This window comes from Haemaphysalis longicornis, unplaced genomic scaffold, assembly GCF_048455015.1.
Source record: "Haemaphysalis longicornis isolate Haplotype H1 unplaced genomic scaffold, Haemaphysalis longicornis Haplotype H1 scaffold_10, whole genome shotgun sequence".
Lineage (NCBI taxonomy): Eukaryota > Metazoa > Arthropoda > Arachnida > Ixodida > Ixodidae > Haemaphysalis > Haemaphysalis longicornis.
Genome location: NW_027526204.1, coordinates 97,013,963 through 97,039,770, shown reverse-complemented (window position 1 = coordinate 97,039,770; position 25,808 = coordinate 97,013,963). Strand labels below are relative to the sequence as shown.

At 46.9% G+C, this 25,808-nt stretch overlaps 1 protein-coding gene across 1 annotated transcript in view; it reads left to right on the top strand.

Moving 5' to 3' along the window:
- Positions 1–25,808, top strand: part of LOC144158903 (HEAT repeat-containing protein 1-like) — a 165,482-nt gene that overhangs the window by 134,839 nt on the left and 4,835 nt on the right. The window contains exons 30-40 of the mRNA XM_077690090.1: positions 263–403; positions 1,394–1,609; positions 2,598–2,779; positions 4,663–4,762; positions 6,475–6,621; positions 10,083–10,220; positions 12,044–12,148; positions 17,012–17,082; positions 17,811–17,908; positions 20,131–20,279; positions 20,795–20,950. Coding sequence (XP_077546216.1) covers positions 263–403; positions 1,394–1,609; positions 2,598–2,779; positions 4,663–4,762; positions 6,475–6,621; positions 10,083–10,220; positions 12,044–12,148; positions 17,012–17,082; positions 17,811–17,908; positions 20,131–20,279; positions 20,795–20,950 — 1,503 coding nt within the window. The remainder of the gene's footprint in view (positions 1–262; positions 404–1,393; positions 1,610–2,597; positions 2,780–4,662; positions 4,763–6,474; positions 6,622–10,082; positions 10,221–12,043; positions 12,149–17,011; positions 17,083–17,810; positions 17,909–20,130; positions 20,280–20,794; positions 20,951–25,808) is intronic.

Genomic DNA, 25,808 nt, shown 5'->3' with positions numbered 1-25,808 from the left:
AAGCTTGATGTGGGCGGGTTGTTTCATGATGGATGAGGCTGATCCAAGGACAGTAGAGAAAGAGACACGTGCATTTCAGCACTGCACTGTTGTATGCGTTTCTTGCACCATTAACACTGCCAAGTGTAGTTTAACTAGCATTTGCCCATCTTGGCTGCTTCATACCACTTTAAGGCCAGAGCTTCTAAATATCCGGCCCATGTTCCTGTGGTAGTTCCTTGTCTCGGTGGTCATTTCCCTTTTCCCCCTTGCGCGAGTGCAGGTGAATGGCCTGCTGCCCAGCAGCCAGTTTGTGTCCATGGCCCAGTCGCTGATGCTGCACAGCCTGGCCTCTGTCCGCCGCAGTGCCATGGACATGCTCAACAACAAGCTGGCCGCCAAGGGCTACTTCGGGGAGGACGACGTGAGTTGGAGGGTCCTAATATTTTAGTAGTTTGGTGTGCCAAAGCCATGCCTCGGCCACGAGGCACTGCTGTAGTTAGCACCAGAGCCTGCATGTTGTCGCACAAACTGATGTCAGGATGTTGGCTGTTTTCTGCTATCCCTGTCACAACGTTTGTGCCCTTAGATTGCACTCGAGAAGAAAGACCTGGGCTATCTTACCGTGACATGTCTTGATGACTTGTAGTTGTCGGGTTTGTTGTTTTTGTGTTTCATGTCTTGTCTTTTGTGTTTTCTTTTCATCGGTTTTGGTTATACGTACCATGTTTCTGAAGAAAATAAGGATCAGTTGTAAGTCAGTTCATTCTCTTTCTTTTTTCCCTGTCCCAATCGCTTCCGCTGTTTAATCGCTTCCGCTGTGGTTCAACGTGCATCGCCAACTCGCCCAAGTTTTCACATTGATAAAAACAACGAGGATTCGAAGCCAACATACTGTATGTGCCCAATTCAAACGTGCACCTTTTTTTTCGCTAAAAATGGCCTTCAACTTTGTGTGTGCACTACAGTCGGGCTCAAGACCTAAATCGGCTTCAAAGCGGCCGGCAGCACCGAAATCTGACTCAATCCAATCTGCAGCAATCCATCTACATCACAAGTGTAAATTTTTCCCTACCAATTCGGCTCGTTCTTTAATGGGGATGGTGAAGGTGAAGGCGTCTAGAATAGCAAATGCTTTCAATGTTCCCGGCTACAGTTTTCATTCCAGAAAGACCTCGACAAAACAAGTTTATTACACAAGAGATTTTTTGCTGCCACAGCTGCATGTGTCAAGTAAAGTATCTTTTGCTCGGTACGTGGTTTCACAACATTTGCACCTGCTTGGTAAAATAGGCGTCAAATTACTTTTTGGAGTTTTCCCAAGCAAATTTACCTGCACGCTACAATTAGGGGTGCGTTAAAATTGTGTAAATCCGGTACTTGTTTTGTTTGTCCCCTCCGACAACGACGACAGACGCAGTCTCTTCTGGAGCTGGTGCCCTTGCTGCTTAGAGTGGCCCGAGGCAAGTCCTTCGCTAGTGACTCTCAGGAGGTCGATGAAGAGGACGGCGGCGAAGAAGCAGTGGCCGATTCCGAGGAGGAGCTTGCGCTGAACCGCCAGACGGCACTGCTGTCAATCAAGCTGCTCATTCGCACACTGGGACCCGAACACCCAGACACTTTTGCAGAGGTGAGACAATAAAGGGAAAGGTGGTAGATCCCAGTGACAAAAAAAAAAAAACGGCGCAAGGGCTAAGAAAAAGCAGTGCTGATGCTCGTCTGCCCTCTTGTTGCCTCGCCTTTTGCGCTGTTTTATGTTGCCACGAAGGAAGGCAACCTAAACTCGTACTCGCCTATTTTGTTTGCCTGCCTAATAAAGACTGTTTGATAAAGCTGGCGTTGGTCGGAGGCAAAGGAAATGGAGTTGAGCACCCTCTGGAGTGGAGCGGAAGTACATCGTAGTTCGTGCGTGAATAGCCGATGAAATTATTTGTTGACCCTAACCGTAACTTGGGTCGTGAAAAATCGCGGTAATGCCTGTCCTTTCACGAGCAAAGAGTGGTGACCTGGGCAATATTGCGTTGGTAGTGTGTTGTCTTGTGTGGAAGCAAGACAGGTGCACTCGCCATCTGCATGTGTTTTACAAACTGCACACAGCACCACGTAGCCCCTCATGCAACCGGTGATTTTCGCACCCTCACAGAGAAGGCACACACATCTGCCGTTCAGAAGCAGTGGGGAAGTGGCTTAGGAAGTGGCTAAACTAATACTGTCCAGTAGCTGCCGGGTTTACATAGAAATAATTGGCTTTGAGATCATTTCTTTCCTCCAAATTTCGGTACTTGGGCACAATGTACCTGCGTCCTGCAGAGAAGCATAAACGTGTTGTGCATTTTTGTTTCAGAGTTCACGTTGCAGCGAGCCATGCAATCTTTGGCAATTTGCCTGCACGCGCCCATAAACGTGCAACTCTGGGTGACAGTAATGGTCTGAAATCAGTAGCGGGGTTTTTTCCTCTTTGCGCTTGATTCTGCTGCGCACAGGATTTCTAAGTGTATTTTCCAGTAGGGAAAAAAAAAGTGAACGTTATAATCAAGTAATGGCGACGTGTTTGTAGTGTCATCTTGTGGACGTCGGCTGTGGGTTGCTGTGCTAACAGCTGGTGCCCTTCGATGCAGGTCTACGAGGTTGTCCTGCGGCTGCTGTCCAAGAAGAAGCGTGCCGCGAATGCCCTGCTATTGAGCAGTGCCTTGCTGTGCTTTGCCGAGCTCTGCCACAGCCTGGCGACACCCACCATTGGCCACTTTGGCCGCCTCATGCCCGCATTCCTGGCCATACTGGAGCGGCCGCCCGAAAAGAGGTCGATCGCCATTGGGGATGTTTCTGTGGTGTGTTTGGGGGGGGGGGGGGGGGGGGGGGGCGCTGTCGCGGCATACTATGCTCGAGTCGGTGCATTCTCGAGTCCCGTGCGATGCGCAACTTTAAGGGGGCACATGGGTCTTTGATCAAAAACTTTATTTTTGCAGTTATGATGATAGAAATTGGAGGACACATGTAGTTTATCACTCTGACTGTACATATAAAATTTGTTTTTTGTGTAGAACGGCCACATTCAAATTTATTCAAATTTTTATATTTGACTTTTTGACGGCCTTTGTAAAGAAAAAACTGCTGGAGGGATGGAGCTGAACAAGGTACCAGTTAACTGTGCACAAATCAAGGAGTGCAATGAGACTAACGTTATCATTATATCTGGTCTGTAGCAGAAGTTACGACCATTTGAAGGTTGGGCTTGGAAGGCAAAACCAGTTTTTCTGGTTCCCACCTTCCAGGCCCAAACTTCAAACGGTCGTAACTTCTGCTACAGACCAGATAAAGTGATGATGCTAGTCTTTCTGCAGTCCTTAATTTTTGCACAGTTAACTGGTACCTTGTTCAGTTGCATCTCTGTGGCAGTTTTGTTACAAAGGCCGTCACAAAGTCAAATATAAAAATCCGAATAAATTTGAATGTGGTCATTTTTCACAAAAAACAAATTATCAGAGTGAAAAACTACATATGTCCTCCAATTTTAAAATTATCATCATAACTTTGAAAAATAAACACTTTGGTTTAAGACCAGTGTGCCCCCTTAAAGGGGCTATGAAAACAAAATCCAAGTTTGGTTCAGTCAAAAGATTGCCTCGATAGAATAACACTGGCAGCACTTTTAATGCAGGCTTGACTAAAATGAGGCATGTGATGAGGAAAACAGAGAATAGCCATGCGACGCCCTAGCTACTTGTCCGCACTGAACTTGTGACATATTATGGGCAGTCTGTTGCGATTGGGTGAGGCCGACGAAATTCGACGCAAATTAAACAGCTTGCACAACGAGCTATTTGCACTTAAATTTAGTGCACACTCTTTTTATAGCAGTAAGAATGGAGGGGTAAACAACAGAATTTACAAATGAACACTTAAACACGGAAGAAGTCGTGTGTACGGAGCGCATGGAGCTGCACAGTCATTGGGCACGTTGGGCTCGTCTGACACGACATTGGCCGACTGGCATAGGCAACACTGCCACTTATGTGACCCTTTCTGTCGAGTCATACCCAGTATTTTACAACATGATTACTATCTGCCGTGACATCAAGCCAGGTACAAGTCCAGTGAGAAAAAAAAAAAAATGAAACGTGTGCAGACAGCGGTCCTTTCTCAGCTTCAGCTTTTTACCCAACTTTTCAGCTTCATAAACAGTGTGGCTTGATGGCAACACTAAGGACCATATTCTGAGTCCCCCCTCCACTCCATTTGCTCCCTCCACTCGGTGGGGGAGAGGATACCGGAGTGTTTATGCGTGGGTAAATCGATTTGAAGGATTCAGGATACCAGGGTAAGGCTTGCCACTCGCAGGGCTTTCGGTGCACTGGGTGTGAGCTAGTTGATGTGTAGAATGTTTGACACCTTGTTTGGTCATTTAATTTATCGTAAAACCGCTCATCTATAACTGTGAAATAGTTAACATAGCACGCGTACTGTGCAAATCTTGTCATTTTTCAATCGCCGTGTCCTACTGCTCTGTTGTTTTTCGTGGCTTTGCCGTTAAATTTTGAGCTGCGATTCGTTGGCAGCCGAATGTCAAGTCTGGTTCATGCTTTCAAAAAAGTCTCAGGGGGGAATGATCAAGTGGGGCCTCTGGTCTCTCTTTTTTAAGTGTTTATTTTTTTATTTTATATGTATTTTTTTTGGCTGTTTCAGGTCGGACATTGTGACTTTGGCTCTCGTTACGGCTCTCCACCGTCTTGTCGAGAACTTGGCTCCGTTCTTGAGTGCCTACATGACAACGATTCTCGTTCAGGTGAGACCGGCGATGACTTTGTCACCGTTTCAGTGGTAAAACTTTTCCTGTGCAAGGAGGAGATTGTAGCTTAGTTGAATTTTCAAATTAAGTTGGCGAAAAACTTCAAAAGGGTTAGCCACATTACTGTGCTGTGCGAAATCTCCATCAAAGATGTGCCGTCCTTTTCATTTAGGTCGTTACATGACCGCTGAGTTATGTGTTGCACTGCTTGCATGCTTGCCACTGCCCTGTTGCTTATCTCGGACCTTATCTCTCGCTTGTGTCGCGAATGTCCCAGTTTGAATTGCAATGGTAGCACTGACCTTCGGTGAAACCAGAGCGCCCATCAGCTTCTCCCTCACTTGCATAATTTTTTTCTTGGGCTGCTTAAACCCAGAAAATTTGGTTGGAAAACCTGGCCAGAGTGAAACGAAGTCTGTGCAATAATACTCACAGCTAAATCTAAACGTCTAAGTCCGGTTCCAATGTTCATACTTGTCAACATTGTTGAACAAGAAGAAGACATTATGCAAGTATAAGACATAAAATTAATACACAAGGGATATTTACAGTGTTCCATTATAAAAAAAAAATTCATAGATACTTGATTTTAGCGAAATGAAATACTACATCTACTGCAGAAAAAAAAATTCACACTGTCGCCTGCTGCTGCCTGTGCCAGTGTAGCTTCTGGCGGCAGTTTAAGAATTCAAGCGGCAACAGTTATGAAAGGTTCCACTAGATTGGTTCTACATTCTGCTTGGAACGCACGTGGGCTAGGGAAATGCGGTTCTATAAATGTTGAAGTAGGACGCTTCTATTTACGCGCGTCTCCGCCGTACGGCAGCGCTAGCATCGAGGCACGTGGCCTAGAGCAGTGGAACACGGTAAATTTAAATTGACTTGAGCATACCTTTAGCGTGTTTGCCTTGGCAGGAGTGTGACGCAAGAGAAACAACATGAGAGGTGAGCGAGAAAGCGAAGGGAAGCGTTTACTTGGCTGATGTCGACAAAGACTATCGTCTTTTTTTGACATTTGCAACGAAAGGAGCAGATAAGCAGCAAATTTTTTCTTCTAAATGGACCAGTGAACACCAGAACAGTTTGAAAGTAGGGCAGTTCTGCGCAGCGTCCCGTCTACCTTGTTTGTGTTCAAGCTGGTTATGCCAACGTGAGACTTTTGCGGTTCTTGTTAGTTGCCTTATCTCCAGAATCTTTAAAATTAAAGCTTCAAGGGGCTGTAAAGACAAAATACCAGGTTGTTTAACTTGAAAGAACTGGCCTCCAGTGCCTCCCCCAGCTCCAGTGCCTCCCCCAGCAAGGACACCCTTGTGTGTCAAGATTTCAGCACTTGATCCCTAGATGGTCAAAATTAATCCGGAGCGCTCCTCTGTGGCACACCTCATAGCCTCTGCAGCTTCGCCGCATTAAAGCCCACAATAAGTCAAATCAAAAATCAAAATTGGAGAGCTTCTTTCTCTCATTTTTGTTTCGGCAACTGAAGTGATAGACAGAAGTATTTGCTTTATAATAGTGAGGCTCTTAGATTATTAGTCTCTTGCTCATCACAGACTCCACGAGAAACAATCCGGCATTTGTTTTTCACATGTTTCTATGACATGGTGGATCGTTGGACTACTGGCGGACTATCTGCCATGAGTCCAAGACACGGACAGCCGAATAGCCGAGTGTTTGCTTTCATTATCATCTCTTATTGCCGCCACTTCCAGGTGTGCAACATGCACGTCTCAAGCGGCAGTGGCAGCAGTGCCCTTGGACAACGGCTGGAATCCATCTCCACGCACCTCGCTCGGCACGTTCCACCCCGCGTCCTCATCCCAGCTGTCGAAGAGAGTTTCGAGAGGCTGAGCGATACCGTGAGTCCGTGGAACCCTGGTCACATAGTATATTGCATCCACAACACAAGGCAGGAGTGGCTTCAGTCAAGCAGCAGTTCCGCTGCTACCGAAAATGAAGTGCATATGCGGGCTTTTACCCCTGTCACCCGTAAATCTCTCTCTCTTTTTTTGCCTGCTCAGAGCAGCTCCAAGCAGCCCAAAACTTCTCCTGCCATAGACATTGTATGGGCAAATAAAATACGAAGCTGCTTGGAGCTGCTCAGAACTGCTTCGAGCAGACAAAAGAAAAAAACCACTAATGTCATTCGAAATGAATAACATTAGCTGTAAATGACATTCGACTTGGCCGTGCAGGTGTAAACAGCAAAGAAATGTCATTTGGTGGTGGCAGAAGTGATGATTATGGAATCCACGGATCACTAGATAAGGACGTGAATGCATCCGTAATTTTTTATACCTTTCGATGCTTTTAAAACGAAACAAATGGAACTTTTTTTAAGTCATAAAAAGTTGCGCAGTGTTTTCAGTGACATCAGTGGATATCACAAGCCGATACAGGTAAGCAACAAATCCGTATTCGGGTAACCGCAACGTGGAGGAGCTTTGCAAAGGTGTTGGTTGCTTCCTTTTCTATGTAGAGCAACATTCAGGGAAAACTGTTGATTTGGTGATAGTTTTTATACGCAGTGCTCTTAAGTTATTATTAAATGTCCTTGTTTAGGGGCGGCCACTGCTGCCAAGGCTGCTCATTCAGCTCGGAAGCCAATGCGAATGTGTTCATCGAATGATGTTCGTGTGGAGCACTGCCCGATATTCTCGTGTCGCACCAAACTGATGACGTTAACAGCCAATGTCATGTCGCTCGTAAGTGTCATTAGATTTGCTGTGAAACAGTGATTAGCTGAGCAAACGGGACGATCGAAAATTACCCTTCCGCATTATTTATAAACAAGTTTGGAGCTTTCACACGGTCTAAGTGTAAGTTCTTTTCTAAACGCTCTCCGTGTTGTTCCGGTTTTGTCCGGCCTCTGTTTTACGCCTCGCGTTAGAAGTACCGTATTTTCCGGTCTGTAAGTTGCACTTTTGTATAAGTCGCACCTCCCTCAAAAGGAGTTTTTCAGAAAAAAGACATGTATAAGTCGCACTGGTGCATAAGACGCACCTGTGTACAAAACGCACGGTGTACAAAACCCACTATGAGGTAAACTCGTAGGATAAGTTCGTTAAAATGTGTGGCGAAAGTACATGGTTCTGGCGGCCGCCGCCTCTGAACGCATCTTCCGGTAAGGAGTGCTAGACACGTGCACCTACCGTCCAAAGCCTAGACAGAACTAACTTCTCAAAAATGGATTATTGATACACACAGATGACATGTACTTACAGACGGCGTTTAGGCAAAACCATCTAAGCCTTCTTCCTTCGACTCGCTAACAAATAATTCATTCATTTATACCATAGAGCTGTATCTCTTATCATGCGCTGACATCGTGCAGCACACAGGCACCTTTTCGAGCACGGAACACGTGCGGCTGCCACGTACTGGATTTATTCCATACATAAGTCGCACCGGTGGATAAGACGCTCCAACAAAAATTTCAGAAAAAAAACGTGATTTATACGCAGGAAAATACGGTAAAAGGAGCAGCCGCCATTTGTGGGACGCGCTGTAGGGTGTCTGTCTAGAATTAAGTGACCGGTGGTCCATCATGCTGTTCCATCTCTGTTTTATCATTCTAGTATGCCTGCTAACGAGCAGTGGTGGCCGGGTAATTATCGACCGAGCGACTGCCAAAAATCTTTGCACCACGGCATACGAAAAGTAGGAGAACTGGCTGCAGAGGTCAGAATGCGCTCGCAATGTATGCGGCAACCACTTGGACCAACCACACTTGCCGTGTGGAAAAAGATGTACGGTTAAGGAAAAAAGTGCTTGGGCCACAAAAAGTGACCCTCTCCGCAGTTTCCGTCCCTAGCTGTGTATCCATGCGTTTTTGATCAACACTGTGCACTGTTCATGCCAGGGCTGTGCCCATGCGACTGCCCCAATTCTGAGCTTGGAAGTTCACAATGTGAGGGATAGCACAAGGCAGGGGGCTGTCACAAAGCACAGGGTGACGCCCTTTTTATTGAAGGAAAGGTTTCTATGCCTCACCGGTGCTGTCCACCGTTGAGCCCAAGATGCACTGCAGGAAAGCCAACTTGCATATCAAACGCCTCAAGAAACGAGCGCTTCCCGTAGTCGGAATCAAACCTGTGTCCCTCGCGTTATGAAGCCGACATCTATCCGTTCCGACACGGTCGAAGCAGTTTGGATTTCGGACTTTGACTTTGACTTGGGTTGCATGGTTGAAGGCTTCGCGTTTTTTTTTCTCTGATTTTTTTTTTTTTTTGACAGAAAACAGACATACTGCACAGTTATTATTTCAATTAACTGCCTTCTGCAGAGTAGGGGTCACGGTAATACAGTGTGAGAGATGTCTTTGTTCTGATCCTAAAGATCGCTACATTTTTGGCTTTTTTTTTTTAAGTTGGTGCACGCAAGAAAAGAAACTGGCAGGGTTGTTCACGGTTCTTGTTCTTTGTCTTAAAGTACCTACCTGCCCTGTGGTTTGAGCAGAGGCGACCTTAAAATGTGTACGTTCCCTTCACTGCATGGTAAGAGTAGGGAGAGCGTGCAATTCAAACAGCATAGCCGTGATGTGGGGAAAAGTTAAATCCTAATGAATCTAGCTGGTGTAGCATTAAATTGCAAAAAATGTAACGGAAGGGTGAAAGAACAGACCACGCAGTGAATTGCGCTGAAATGAGTGCGAAACTTGTATACACATTTTGTGCTTTGAAGGTTAAATTGTTAAAACTGCATTCGAGTGTGTGTGTCTCCAACAAAGAACTGTGGCAGGCAACTGGAGAGTCGCACGTCGTGGGAGGAGAGAGATTCCCCTGAATGGCTGCTCTTGTGGGTTTCGGGAACTGAGGCTGACTGCGACCTTCGTCTGCCAAACGCTTGCCGTTCATGTTTCGCCCTTTTTAACACGAACGTGTTTTATTCCCGGATACACAAAGATTTCACTGACGTCATATCCGTCACGGAATTGACGCCAGTACAACGGAGCAAGTGGCCTGTAAAGGGTGCACCCCTGCACGCAGGGTCTTCTGGCGGGGAAGCAACCTTAAGTACTAAGGAGTAGGTTATACTTAGGGTTGTTCGTTTTCGGGTTTGATATTTGAACACGAAAGTGTTTTATGCCGCCATACACCTAAATTTCACTGACGTCATATATGTCACAGAAATTACGCCAGTACACCTTTGCAGAAGCGACCCGCCAGCAGGACGTCGCTCGCCGAGCACACCCACAAGACAGCCGCCGACCGGCAAATCATGCTCAGCTGCAGATTTCGCTGCGCATTTCACTTTCGTGTTTTACCGATTCCTATGACAAAGAAGTCAACCGTTTTTTTTTTCTCTCTCTCTCTTTCAGCCGGCCGCACTGGCTCCCCTGATGTCCATTCTGGGCGAGCTCATTGGAGCGATGGAGAAGGCCGATCTGAAGGGCCACCTGCCCCAGCTTCAAGCGCTGGTGCTCCAGCTGCTCGCATACCGAATGGAGCACCCAGAGGTGAGCTTCAGAACACCTCCCCGTATCACTCGGATAGGGGCTAGGTCCGTTAGCCCGGTAGGTTGTACTGAAAGGGATAGGAGAAGCAGGAATCGTGGATTATGGGACAAAGCTCGTCGTGGGGACTCGCTGGCTCGTTGTTAAAAGTTGAGGGACAACGTGCGTGATGTGGAGGGCTAACTAGAGGGCTAGAGTGCAGGAGTGACAGGCTGAATATCTTGAGGGGGGGGGGGGGATCAGACAGACAGCAAGCTTGTTGGAGGGTTAAGTTGGGGGGAGAAAATGCACTGTGCTGAAGCAAGAGCTGAGGGGGAAGGCACTGGATGTTTTGGCAGGGCTCTCCTTTAAAGACAGCAGAAGTGTTTGTCAATCCCTCACCCCTCCCCTTTTTGGTATTGTTATTTTTCATACTGGTGTGTGGTTTATAGTTGTATCATGGTATAGTTTTAGTCTATTACTTTAGTTGTGTATTGTTTTAAAGATGATAGTCTTCCTCGGCCTACTTGGATGCAGAAATTTTGGTCTGTCTGTCCATGTGTCTGCGTCTGTCTTCCCTTGACTCAGCCATCCGGCCAAAGTCAAGGCAGTTGTTGACTGAGACGTCTAAACGAGCAAAGCCATTCCTAAACATCTAAATTTATTCTTGTCGACATTTGTTCAGCAAAAACAAAACATTATGCATATTGGAGGAAAACATCAATATGCAAGTGATGTTTGCAGCGTTCCTTTATTAAAAAATACAGGGATGCTTGATTTTTGTGGTAGCAAAGGAAATACCACACCCAGTGTACAAAAAATGTGCAGCACACCACCGAGGTACTGGTGGCGCCACTGGCAGTGACCGTGGGTGCGCACGTCTGCGTTTCCCAGGGCCGCTGTCCTGGTGGTGGCGCCAGGTGGCACCACCAGTGTTGCCAGTGCACATACCATATTTTCGCGCGTATAACCCGCAGCAAAAATACAAAGATTTCGGGGATTTTGTAGAGGTGCGGAATATATGCAAAATATTTCCTTTGCTGCAGCTTCGCCGTAATGCGCGTTGGGCCGTTATTCCCCTACAGCACTAATAGCGACTAAGCCACTGTTATCCCATTGACAGTGCTTATTTTGCACACACCGCTCAACAATATACCAGCCTGAAAAAAATGTGTGCGGCAAGTCATCTAGTTATGTAGTCAGCTAGGTAAGTCCTTTTGCAAAAACAAATGTGTAATTGAGTAGTAGCCTTGGTCCATACTTTCATGTGTAAAATATGCGGACAATATGTGGGGATATATTTTTTCTATTGGTAGATGGAAAGTGGGGGTGCAGGTGATATCCAGGGGCGGGTTATACGCGCGAAAATACGGTAGCTCTGGAAATGACCGGTTTTGAACCCTTTAGTGACCATGGCAGGGGTCATGAAGTGCCGAGTCTAAACGTGAACACAGGCCTAGAAAACACGAGGAAAAGACATGAGGACTTATGTAGTAGGGCCGGCAGAAGACTGTCCTTTTTCAAAGAAATTTCATTATTTGCAGCGGAGCAATCATATACGTGGACAGTTTTTTGGTTTTTTCTCCCTTTGTGTTCATTGCCGGCCGTTCTCTTCCCCAAGCAAGTCAAACATTTTACAAACACCTCATCAGGGTGCATTTGGTCAGCGCACCATTGATGATCTGTTTTTTCGCCTGGCGCTTGCCTGATCACCATCGCTACTAAACTGAATCCGTTGTGCAAGCATTCCACCACACCCCACACTTCTTCCTGTCCTCTTCCCATTGTGGGGAGGGAGGAGTTGAGCTGAGGGCGGGAGCCCTTACCACGTGACCTGGCTGTTTCAGGCGGAAGCTGAAGAAGTGGACACTGTCGAGGCCAGCATCGTGGCCGTCGTGACGTCCCTGTCGTTCAAGCTGTCGGAGACCACTTTCCGGCCGTTCTTCTACAAGGTGGGTTGGTGCGAGCCGGAGTAGAGGCACTCACAGAGCGACTGCCACCAAAGTTGCAACCAAAGTTGCATGTGTCTGTTGGGTAGCGTCAACAAAAGGGTAGCGTCAACGCAACCAGTGTATGTTTGTGTACACCCAGTGTACACCCAGTGTACATTTGTACATATGCAGTGTACATTTGTACGCACCCAGTGTACAAGTAGCGTCAACAAAGCACACGCCCTCACTGTACAGCTAGCTGGTGTAAAATGCTCTGTAGCTGTCAGTATAATACAGGCATCTTAAAGAATATCGCACTTAAGGGGGGACGCGGGTCTTAGAATGGTCAAAAATGGCCAAAATATCGATTTTGAGAAAATCCAATTTTTGGAATTATTGTACCTTCAAGCACCTGCCTTCAAAATATCAACGCGAAATTCCATCGGGAAATACTCTAAAATCATGTTTTGAAACGCCTCGAGGGCCACGAAATGCCCCGAATTGGGCAAAAGTTGCTTCAAATTCCCGCGCGCCCTGCGGGCGAAGCAGCCGACCGATCGCCGCCATCTTGGTCTTGTTTTGAAGCTTGTTTCTTTGTGCGCATTTTGCGATATCTCAAAATGGCGTCGCTTGAGTAGAACGACCGCCCTTGCCAGTTTTCCGAAGGCACCTTCTCGGCCGCCGATTGGCTAGAGCGGGCGCGCGCGGTTTGAGTTCGCCATACGACCCCTCCCATTGGTCGGCGCGACTGCTGTCATGGCGGTCGCCATCATGGCGTCTGCTACGCACGTCTGACGGAGTCCGCTCTTCTGGCGCAGCGCTCGCTTAGAGCAGTTTTTTTTTTACAGTTTCTTTTAATTCTTCCATCGCGTACTTTCGTGAATGATGCCAGGAGACGTACGTTTGAAGAAGACGACCCGTCATGCGCACGGGAAGCGAAAGCGTCGTCCGCCTATCCCAAGGTCGCGTGGTGCGACTTCGGGCCGCTCGACTCCGCCGGATGAGAATCGTTCGCCCCCTCGTATTGCCTCGCCTGCCCCATCGCCTGACCAACCACCTCCGGAATCCATACCTGGTCCAAGCACGTCCTGCCGGCTTGACACGAGGGATTACACGGCGGAGGAGATCGCCGCGCGTACGGAACACGCGGACGAGGTCAAGCGCGGAATGGAGACCAAGTCAGCAACGCAGCGGAAATTCGACCTCCTTGAAGTGGATTTGGCGCACTCAGAGGAAGAATCCGGCACAGATTTTGTCTTAGTGGATTTTGCAATGCTGAAGGACCTTTTTGCGCACGTCAGGTGCGGCAAGTGCGGGCTGTCGGCGCTGGATTTGAGGAAGCCTGACCGGCAGTACGGCCTCGCCGTGAAGCTCGAGGTGACGTGCTCGGTTTATGAACACCGTGTGGAACGTTTTTCCTCGCCAAGGACCGAAGGATCTGGCAATATCACTCTTTTTGAAGTGAATATGAGGGCTTTGAAAAGTATTCAAAGCATCGGGAAGGGGGTGACTGCTCTGTCAAATTTTTGTGCTGGTATGAACTTGTCCCACAGAGGCCTGCACCACAAGACATTCCAAGCGCACTTGAGGAAAGTGGTTCAGGTTTGCGAGGACACTGCAGCAGCCTCTGAAGCTGATAGTGTGCGTGCCATCAAGGACTTGTACTCGGACCTTGGTCAGCCGCCAAACAACATAGATGTGATGTTTGATGGCACGTGGATGACAAGGGGACGGTTGTCACACATTGGAGTGGGCTGCATCATTGAAGTGTACACCGGCTTGGTGATTGATCATGTAGTCCTCTCTAACTTTCGCTTAGGTTGCCCCATCGGACCCAAAGCTTCAGATGAGGGCTACGAAGATTGGCTGGCAGACCATGAGTGTCAGCGAAACATTGACTGTGGTGCAGGACGCATGGAGGTAGAGGCAGCCCTGATAACGTTCAAGCGCTCGCTCTTCAAGAATGGGCTGCGGTACACAACCGTGATGTCCGATGGAGATAGCCGCACCATGCACGGCTTGAAGGAAAAAGGCGTCTATGGGTTTATCACCATAGGCCAAGAAAGTTTGCCTTTCGGCTACATTTATTTTCCCCAAAAGACTCTTTTGAGGGCCAACAGCATGATGCATTTGCGGAAAACGCACTGCGCAGTGTCCCACCCCTGTATCCTCTCAAACTTCCAGCATAAAAACCGCGAATGAAATAGCCTCACCAAAGAACAAAAAAAGGGGGCACCTAAAGCAAGTTTCACCCTCATACTTTTGCCGTACACAATATCCTGGGTACCACAGTGCACTGTAATAGATGATGGCACTTCACGAAGGACTGTTGCAGTTTTCACGACGCCAGCAAGACACCACCAGATTTCACAACGCTAACAAAATGCCAACCGATTCGAAGTCGATAAATTTTGCTAAATTCCTGATGGGGTCCGTTACTTGGCCTTTTGTATCTCCAGTTCTAGTTGACATTTTTGGAATCCAAAGACAGATTTGAAAATGGGAAGAACATGTCTTTGTTACTGGGAAATTTTGAAGCTACACTACTGACGGTTCATCTCATAACACATGGCCAAACTTCAAATGCAGTTTTCTCAGTTTCATATTTTTGGACACTTCCCTCAGCCTTACGCAGCTTTTTGGAAACTTCTTTTTGCTTCACAAGGTCAATCTTGGTACCATTTTTTTCAGTACAGCCTGAGGCAGCCGATGACATTCTTAGTTTTTCTGTTTAGGCTACGCATAAATAATGACTTGCAGTTATTTTGATGAGCCAAAATATCCAATACTGCCATTTTTTGTACTTGACATATTTTTTTAAGATGCCGTGACTTTAGAGAAAAACGAAGAATGTCATCGGGTATGGGAACTCTCTGGCTATCCACTCATGTAATTAAAAGCGACAAAATGCAATGCGAAAGTTCATTAAAGCTGCGTAAGAAATTACCTAATTGCGGTTTAGACTTTGTATGATAACTTTTGAACTAACAGCACCAGCTCAAATATAATTGCATATTTGAAATCTACAGAGAAAAGCACATCCGTGTGCAAGTTTTCATAAGTTTCTACCCATAAATAAAAAAGTTAGTTTTAAGACCCTCGTCCCCCCTTAAATTGACCGCTGAGACGACTCTAAGATTATGCCGAGTTTTATTTACTTTGCATAATTAGTTTGTTCCCAGTAAAGTTTTAAACGTTGCCAAATCCCCGTCTGCTGTCAGTACCATACATACATGGCTGTCCGCAAAGGGAGCACAGTTACGGAGAACAGCTGTGGCTCTTGTTTAACCGAAGCTATCCATTATTGTGAGAATTAATTTGGAATGAATTCTAAGGAAGTTATGAGCGCGTGTCTTAATTCGATCAATACAATAGGTCACCATGCAAGCTCCACATAGTTATCCACCGATACAGCTTTGCGGGTCTTTTATGTTCACTGTAGGGGCTCCGAATATTTTAAGTGTCTAAAGTTGCAATGATACATAAAGAGGGGGAGGGTAAGAAGTCAGTGCTTTGAGATGAAAGGTTGGCCGGCGCAATACTAAAAAAAGGTGTGCAGTTGAAGCAAGTTCAGCAATTCAATTTTTGTGCTTTTGTTGCATTTACGTTTGAACAGCCCATTACTGCATTGAAGCACAACTTGTGAAGCTGTTAGCAGCTGGATGCATTGACTGCTTGCTGGCGGCAAAGTCTATGGCCCTGAATGCCAGCAAATGTCATCAAGAGGGAGTGAAATTCATCTAGGGCCGATAAATCATAGCCTGGTACAGCGGTTGCCTTGCAATGCCGATGATGATAGGTGCTGTTTCAGTTTGTAACCCGACTCTGACACGTACGTGATTTTTAGCGTTTCGGTAGAATCTTGACGGTGCGAACCTTATTGGGTGGTGAACATTGTTCAATTTGTCCGCAGTTCATAACGTCAGGTGACAAAATAACAAGAGCAGAGTACACAAGAAATGCGTATTTAATTTTTCTGCTTGTACCCATGGTAGTCTGTTGCACTTCCCTGGCTCTTTTTTTTTTTTAACCTAGAGAATGCCAATTGTGCATTCCGAAGGCTTTGCAATGTACTCTTCACTTGTCAATCTTCTGGCTGCATTTTTGTGACAGAAAATAGAGACTGCTTTTGTTAATTATAAGCCGTGACCAAATTGGTGTGTTAATAATTCAATCAATTATCAGATTTAAATTAGGCATACTTCAAGCCAATTAGTGCAGTGAAACTTGTTGGGGCTGTCATTGTATTCTAGCAAGCACAAGTGTTGGAGTACATTTCAAATAAATTGCAATACAACTTGTTTTACAGCCATTTTCGAATGCCTTTTGCGGCGACCAAATGGCTTCGGATGTGGCTGCGTCGCATATTTATCTAAGGCAGCGAATGAAACAAAACTTGACAGAAATACAGAGTTGTCTTAGGAGCCAAGAGGAGCCAAACGTAGTATAATTTGTGTTTCTTAATAAAGAAAACATATGGGTGGCGAGGGCCTTGGGAACCCTTGCCAATTTTAACCATTCATACGCTTGAAAATGCATTCATGGCACCTGAAATTCAGCCCATTTTGTGTAATGCACATTAACCCTATAATTTTACAATCTGAATCATGCTAACTTTCATAGCACCTCCGAATTCCTATCAGCTTTGGTCATGTCGAGGTTGTGCTTTATTTTCTTGCAGAATAGGTTGTCTGTTGAGTCGGGTAAATGGGGTAGTCTTCGTGGCAGACCGACCTTAGCTGTCTATCCTATTTTGAGTGGTCTCTGATGGCGCAGCTAACATCGCGAAGCTCTCTCGTGCAAGAGCAATTCAGCTGGCATTGGGGGGGTGTATTGCGAAAGAAATTTTTTACGTCGCTCAAAATCGCCGGAACATTTTTCCAGTTGTTCAACTGGGCCGCTGTTGAAGACGTGGACAAGAACAAGGTCCTCACGTTTTACCACCTTACCGAAAAGTAAGTGTCGTTATTCTGTTATTCTGTAAAAGAACCTTTGCCATCCCTTCCTGAAGAAAGTTTAGACAAGCCCGAAAGCTTTGACATCAAAACTGCGTCAAGAGTGCGTCAAAACCTTCGCTAAGAGTGCATCAAACCTTCAATTACCCAAATCACGAATGATGAATGAACCCATGTGACGACTTATCGAGCACTGAGTGAGCACATCTATAAACGATCTAAAGGCATACTGATACATGGTTTATGAGATAAAGGTATGCTGTTGTACTGCTTCTTCATGATCGATGCGTGTGTTGTCTTATCTCGAACTGTTCTTTTTTTCGCGATTTTCAAGTAGCCGTTTGGACACAATGGAATCCCGGTTTCACGCACGTGCCATGTGTCCAGAGAACGTATCACAGTTTTTTGACAGGCCGCCATCAGTTCCACTAACCAAGCCCTTGCTTTAAATGTTGCGTATGTGTGAAGGCCCTGAGCATGTCTTGTGCCCCATTGGTGCCACGTGCTGCGTGAACGGGTGCTTCTAGGCGTCCCGCGTGTTTCTTGTTCTTAGACTTTGAAGAAATCATTGCATGCTTACCCACGGTAATCGCAGCATAACTATACCAAATATTACAGAAGTGAGGTCGCATCTTTCTTCTTCTTCTTTTTTTTTTTTTTTTTTTCTCACCCCCCCCCCTCCCCTTACCTGTCTCCGTCCTTTCCCTTTTTGAATTTCCCGCCTGCAGGCTGTCAGAGATGCTGAAGAGCCTGTTTGTGCTGTTTGCGGGCGTGTTTGTGGAGCACGCAGCCGACTTGCTGGTTGCGACCAACAGCACCAAAGCGGGTATGTATGCCATTTTATTTCGATGCGAGACCATTCCCAAGTACAGTACAACCTCGTCACAATAAACACTGTTACAAGAGACACTTGGTTATAAGAGCCATTTGAATGAAAGCGGTTTGGTTGTTTTTCCTATGTTCACCACGTTATAGCAATATTGCATACAAGAGACCTTGGTTACGAGAGACACGTTTTTTGGCTCCCTTGAGGGTCTGTTGTAAGGAGGTTTTACTGCAATATAAATTTAACATGTAAACGTTGGCTGGCTTGGAAACATTGTAAACGTTGGCTTGGAAACAGTGCATCAAAAACCCCTATTATACAATGCTTGGGGGCACACAGTCTGCTTCATATGATGAGTCCTGACAGGGATACATCGGCGTTTTCCTCATCTTTTATACCGTTTCGCCGCCTCATCCCGACCTTATTTGATTCTTAACCCCCGTTTGACACTGCTTTATGTGCAAAGGTCTACAGGTGCACTAGACCACTTGCTGAACAGACGCAAGCGAGCAGGCAAGGTACTGGTGGGCGGGAGTTACCCTTCGACGGCCCCACGCGGCAGCGGAACACCGATGGGTCAATTGTGAGAGGACAAGGTTCAGGTGGCTGGCAGACCATGAATTTGAAGTTCCGTCTGAAAACAGACACGACGCAACCCCACGGCGATGACCGTACACCCACTTTATTCACCTGCTTGATTCCAGTTTCCCCCTTCCTTGATTCCAGGCTAGCGCAGATGCCGTGGAGGGGAGGGGGGCACAAAATAGGCGTTTCGTTTTCTTTTTTCTTTTTTAGAAGCTTGAGATTTTAGCTAAAGGTTCGCAGATTACGTGAGAACGCACTGAATGTAGAGTTTAAGTAAGCCCTTAGCCCACCTTTCACATGAGACCGTCTAGTAGGCTGGAATTTAACCCGTACGCTGATCATACGACGCTTTTGCGTGGTCCCTTGAAAGTTGTATACCGTATTTACTCACGTAATGATCGCACATTTTTTTTCCCCAAAAAATTTATGCAAATTTAGGCGTCCGTTCATTACACGGGGTAAATTTTTTGCGAAAACTTTTGAGCACAGAAAAGGCAAGCAAGTTGCGGGTCCAAATTTTTACAATAGGTCCCATGAACATAATAAAAATAATAAATAAAAACATTGTAAAAACTGTAAAAACTCTGCACACCACCGCCAGCTACTTTGCAAAGTGACGCACAATGCAGTGTTTTCATGAAGTATGGAACGCACCGGAACGAGTTTGCTGCGAGGTGACAACAGGGCGACCAATAAGTGGCTGCTGCTGTCACAGTGCGGGACATCAAAACAGACATGGGGGCCAACGCAGCAAGCTGAGCGCATTTTTTTCTTTGTCTTGTGACTTCATTATGTGCATTTAGTGAGAGTTTTTTCCTCATTAATATTGAACGCATGCTAGCCGATATCGCTAATATCAGCAAGTCTGCGGCAATAACATAGTTATGTCCGCTTTGAAAGGGATTGGCACACATACGACATACTGCTGCGACAAGTTCAGGGTGCGTTCATGCACGGGAAATTTTAAAAAATCGAATTTTGACGACAAACTTCAGGGGTACGATCATTACGCGAGTGCGATCATTATGGGAGTAAATACGGTAATCGGGGTATCATTGTATTTTATATTAGCCCATGCAAGTAGTGCCAACACGTTTGAGCTTTGATGGCGCGACCACTCGGTAAATTTGGAAAAAATATATAAATGCGCAAACCGAGTTCTTCTTTGCTAAGCGGCCTCGAGCAAAGCAAAATGATGACAGTGCAGAAATGGAAGCTGCATTGCCCTCATGTCATCCTCCTCGTGTGATTTTGAGAAATGCTTGTAAAGTGAACAAAAAGCTACTGTCCTCAGCTGCCCAAACGATGATGCTTTTCAAGTTGCACAATAGACGACTGCACTGCAGCCCCAGCTGCGCAGCTACTGTTCGGATATGTGTATTCTGTTTTTATTTATTTCGGTGCACACTAAGCTGTCCAAGTGCGCTTACTTTATACAGGCTGGGCAGCTTTATCGCATTCCCAGTTCTGTAGGCCTTTTTTAGGCTGCTGCAGTCATTCAGTGGCTATGAAGGTAGTGTGGGGGTTTTGTGTAGGTGTGCTCATTTTAGCCGGGCACTGTGGGGCCCCTCCTCTTGGCCAGAGATGGCCATTGTCACCTTTTCGTGACCCAAAACTCTCGCTTTCCCTCTCTGCAGAGGAGAGCTACTTTGAGAATGACGAGGCCAAGAGCTGCCGCCTGCTCAACCACGTGCTGGCCACCCTGACCAGCTGCTTCCACCATGGTGGCAAGGACTTCCTCACCCGCGACCGGACCAAGTTCTTCCTCAAGCCGCTCATAAACCAGGTGGGAAGACGGTTGTCGGGTTTCCTTTTTTTTTAATGCGGTGGTGTTTACTGCATTGTTGGCTTATTAATTGATTGATTATGGGGCTTCACGCGCCGACGCAACGCAGGCGATTAGGCGCGCCGTAGTGGAGGGCTCCGGATTAATTTTGACCACCTGGGGATCTTTAATGTGCGCCGAAATCTCGAACACACGAGCGTTTTCGCTTTTCGCCACCTCCGTCAGAAAAGCATTGTCGGTACGATGAAAAATAAAAATGCTTTGAGACGCAAAAATGGCAGGGTAGATTAGGAAACAAACTCATGTGGCAGGTATTCTTGTTCGGGTAAGCTTGCACTAATCCCTTGCTCTGGATTGCATTTTGTACATGAGCACTCGTTCTCGTCCCGGTCAGCACACTGCATCACCACTGGATGCTCTCATGGCGGTCATTCAGAAGTTCTTCCGAGAGCTATAATCATCGCTTTCTTGAGCCAGAGGTTTCGAAGTAACAAGACGCGCTTCCCTCGCCCTAGGTGGAGAACGAGCTGGGAGGCGAGGAGGCGACGCAGGAGCGCGTTGAGCGCCGCCTAGTGCCGTGCCTGGCCAACTTTGCAGCGGGCTGCGAGGACACCTGCCGCAAGGAGTGGCACCAGAAGCTGCTGTACCAGATGCGGCACTCCTCGGCACGGGTGAGTGGTAGTCTTCTTTCCTCTCGACGGACGGTTTGTCTGCTAAGATGACGGTCTTTCCATTGGATGACAGCATTTGCACTGGATAACTGCCTTTCCCCTCATATAACCATCTTTCCACTTGGATGACTGTCAATCTACTCAGTCGCAGTCTTTTTAATGTACGATGCTTTTTTCACTTTGGATTACTGTCTTTCTACTCAGACAACTGTGTTTTTATTAGATCGCGGTATTTTGGTTGCATTACTTTCTTTCTACTCGGATGGCAGTCGTTTTATTGCATTGCTCTCTTTCTACTCGGATGGCGGTCTTCTTATTGGATGACAGTATTTCTGTCGCATGACTGTCTTTCTACTCACATCACTGTCTTTCCACTCGTATGACTGTCTTTCTAATCTAATCAGTTGACGGTCTTTTTATTGGATGACAATATTTCTATTGCATGACAGTCTATGTACTCAAATGACTGTCTTTCCACTGGGATGACTGTCTTTTTTATTGGATTATGATCTTTGCATCGCATGACTCTTTCCGCTCGGAGGACTGTATTTCTGCTCGGATAATGGTTTTTTCATTGAACGACAGATTTTCCCTCAGAAAGGCTGGAGTAAGGATGTTCTTCCGTGTACTTTTCTTTTTAAGGGAGGACACTGCTCTTAAAACTATTTCTTTTAATTTTTAAGTAAACTCTGTGAGACTTGTCAGTCTTGCTGCTTTTCCCCCACTGATTTCAAATATGGCATTATTTTTTCAGTTGGTCAGTTAGGTCCCGAGATAATTAGAGGTAATTAACCATTTTTGGAGGAACAATAGACAAAACAGCGTTGGTCATAAAACTGTAATCTTTACATTTTCCAACACTATGAACCCTGGTGAGTGCAATAAACCAATCAGTATTTTGATGCATTGCTTGCAACTACAGTAGAATCTCGATGATACGATTCTGGGTGATACGAATTTCGGGATGATACGAATTTCTGAAAAGTCCCGGCAAAATTGCATTGTTTGCAATGGGAAAAATTTCGGCTGTTACGAACGAACCTGCGCGGCCCGACGGATGATACGAACGAGCCGGCGAGGCGCCCGACTGCCGAACAAGCAAGTGACGGCTCTCTCTCCCCATTTGTCACTTTTTTTTCTCCCGAAACGGCCGGGCTGTTGTTTTCTGCTCGCGAAAACCGCCCCGCACGCCCCATGCGCGCCGCGAAACCTCTCGCACGCTGCGCGCGCCGCGGCCGGCGGCGGCAACTGGCGGCGGCTTCGGCCGCGAAGTGGCACGGCCGCTTGAGCGATTGCTTCTAGCCGCTCTTTAAAATGCCGTTCAAGGCAGACACGAAGTTTCTTGTGCAGTAAAGGAGCTGATAACGTTGGCGAAAATGGTACTATAAAACACCATCCGCGCCACTAGTGAAAGCGCCCATAAAATATCTGCCGGAGTGCTAAGCCTAAACATCTCGGGCGGAGCCAGCGGGCTGTCTCGAGCGTTTCGCAAGTCGTCAGCGTCTTTTTCTGACCGAGGTAGGAGATACCGCGGGCGCGAAATGGTCAATGCGGCCGTGAAAATACAGCGCGCGCAATGCCGAAGCGTGCGAATCGCGTGCAAAAACGCACCATGCGGTTCACGCTTGACTGTTGAGCTTGGACAGCGGGAGTGAGGAGACAAGCGCGAAGCTAGGCGAAGCGTTACGCGCTCCAGAAAGGACTGCTTTGTGACGTGGGGGTTTAAAAAAAGCAGAAAACATCACGGATTTGTTCACGCGAAAGTAAGAAAAGAAATAAACGAAAACTTTTTTCAGCGCTCAATTTTTTGGTCTGTGTTGGTTCATACGAATTTCGGATGATACGAATATTTTTCGCGGTCCCGCGAGATTCGTATCATCGAGATTCTACTGTAATTGCATAGCTCATTAAACCTTGGTGGCACCAGTGGCAAGGAGCCATTTTGAGTGCCAACTTCAAACATTGAAGTTTAATGAGCTGTAAAATTAGTTCCAAGCGATGCATCAAAAAACTGATTGTCTTATTGCACTCACTAGGGTTCATAGTGTTGGAAAATGTAAAGATTACAGTTTTCTGACCAACACACTTTTGACTATTGTTCCTCCAAAAATGGTTAATTACCTCTAATTATCTGAGGACCTAATTGACCTACTGAAAAAATAATGCCATATTTGAAATCAGTGGGGGAAAAGCAGCAAGGCTGACAAGTTTCACAAGGTTTACTTAAAAATTAAAAGAAATAGTTTTAAGAGGAGTGTCCTCCCTTAAGGGCAAGGTTTCTGGCGCATTCAATTTTCAAGTTTGTGGAGGCCAGGCACTTCTGGTGTGATGCAGAACTTTTATTAAATGTGGTGATAGGCTCCCCTGCACCTAAACTGACTGTGATGATGATGCCAGGGTTCGCTTGTTGAACAATGAGACTCGCGCACGCGAGAGGCGAAGACAGTGTAACAGCACGTAGTTCCAGAGAACGGGAGAACAGCATTTATGGACAGACAGACGGAAGGAAGACAGAAAAACTACAGACAGAAAAGCTGAGGACTGCGGTTCTTGTCGGGATAGAAACGGGAGCTTACCAGCTAACAAGCGTTTCTGCGAGAATGGTAAGAACAAGCTTACAGAGAATGGTTCCTGGTAGAGCTTTCGGCGGACAGGTGTCGATTTTGCAGAAATGTTTGCCCAAGGCGATGTCATCATAGACATAGTAGATGGATGTGGCGCAATGTTGCCGAAGCCACTGCCTTGATTAGTTGGAGTAGCAGAAGACTTGACACCGCAGCAGGAACGGAAGAGGTGAGCTGAGGCTCCGCGGCGCACAGCACGGGTGCCTTGGTATGTGGGAGGGACAGGTGGTCCGCCAAATGCCATGGCGGCCCCGGAGGTCGGAACGCTGGCCATGCTACCTGGCACAAAACCCGGGTGCCTGGAGTTGGTGCATGAACGAGTGTCCGGCCCTATGGCGCCGGCCCCGCTCTACCGGCAGAAGCTGTCGGCGCCCCGGCGCTACTGCATGGTTGCCTCGACACTTGCGCTTGCCCTCGCTGCGCCCGGTCACATTCGATGAGCAGCCCTTCGCTCCTGGCGGCCTTGCTTGCTCCCTACGTTCCAACGTTCTTTTCCAGTTCCTTCTTCTGGGCTTGAATAGCAGCTATTGCTTTTTTTGTTTTCTTTGCGCCTGGCTTCACGTGTGTTCGATAGTGCCATCATCTGGATGCCGCGTTCCCTGTCAGTATAGTCCTTTAGTGCATGTCCAGTAAAGCCTTAGGCCTGCCCAGCAAGGTGCAGCCTTTCGAGGTCCATCCCTGTCCATCGCACACACTTGCAAGGACAAGCTCTTTGAGATGTTAATCGAGCTTATCCTGTCGCGGACGCCAGATTGCGAAGATTGAAGGGAGGTTCTTGCTGGTGTGTGACAAGGGAAAAACACAGAGTGGATAGGACAGTGGCAAGCAAACGGCATGGTACTAAAGGCTCAGAGAGGAAAGGACGCAAGTATATTTACACTGGCAGGAAAAATGAGCGAAAAGGCAAAAAGCTGTGATGCTACCCACTAGGCCACGGATGCCAAACGGGCAGCTCGTTTTCGCAGTTTATCAAAAACATTGTGACAGTGTTCTGAGCTAACCAGTAGGTGGTGCTTGGTGCAACAGGAAGCGCCCAGCATGCACTGATTTGTGAATGGAATGTCGCCTTTTTAGCATTGCATTGCCGGAGATTTCCATCATGCCTTGTGTTAAGTTCGGGCCCCTCACTTCATAATTCAAATCGCCCGGCAATTAGATATCTTTCACTGGGGTAGCTTGTTTGCCTGTATTGTGTTTGTTTCCCTGCCGTCTGAGCTGAGTTGGCGTGAGGGGCGTAGGGAGAAACCGCGGAGGCTTTTGTTATTCGCCGTGCTTTTGTGTCCACCCGGCGAGCGGGCCCGGAGAGGGCGCATACAAACGCTTCAGCCACTCCATAATAGCTGAAAGTGATATAAGCTTTCGTTGAAGGATTTCCTTACGAGAATCCCCGAAGCGAACGGGAGCTGAAGGTCAGTCAAGGGGTGAAACCTTGCGTCAAGGATAGAAAGAGGTCACCAGACGTTCAGTCTACGACAGTTGCACGGCTCAAAGTTACTGGGCGAAGTTTCAGTTCGTCACGCTTCTGAGCCTGGCGACTCGGTGGCTAGATTACGTCAATAGACAGGCGACTAGGCTTTGTTGAAATTTTTTACTTTGGCAGCTGCAGCCAGCTGTTTCCTGTGGCAGTAAAGCGTAGACAATCCTACGGCTGATCAATTTTTTTCACGCTTGAACGACGATTTTTATGTCTGTGAAAATGGCCGTGTATCAAGATAATAACACCCTCTACTACGCATTTTGGCATCGACGCACTTGCGGCATGCTGAAGCGAGCTTTTTGTTTGCATTTCTGCAGTACTTTCCGAGTGAAAACCTACACGAGCAATCGGGATTTTCGTTCCTTCGTGTCACTTCTATGACTTTAAGCTGGGTGTGAGTATTCATCACAAACCAAGTAACTTTATCAATTTCATACCAAGTGCTTCTGTGATTTTGGTCGTCTGCTCGACAGCTGTCAGGCTCGCAGACGATCGTTTATTTCACGGTGTGATGGAGACGGCGTAGGCACACCAGCTCACGGGGGGCTGCGACAGCGATGTTTCTTCGTTACCGACAGCTGACTGAAAGCCACCGGTAGCGAAGGAACGAAGGGCACACATCACTTGGTCCTCGACACTGTGCCCGCGCTGCCGCCAGCCAAGTTCGTCTGGCAGCTTGCCGCGCAGTGACCGCACAGTCCTCTTCGAGAGGCGGAATGCTTCTGCATGCATTTTGTACGGGCCAACGTTATTTCTT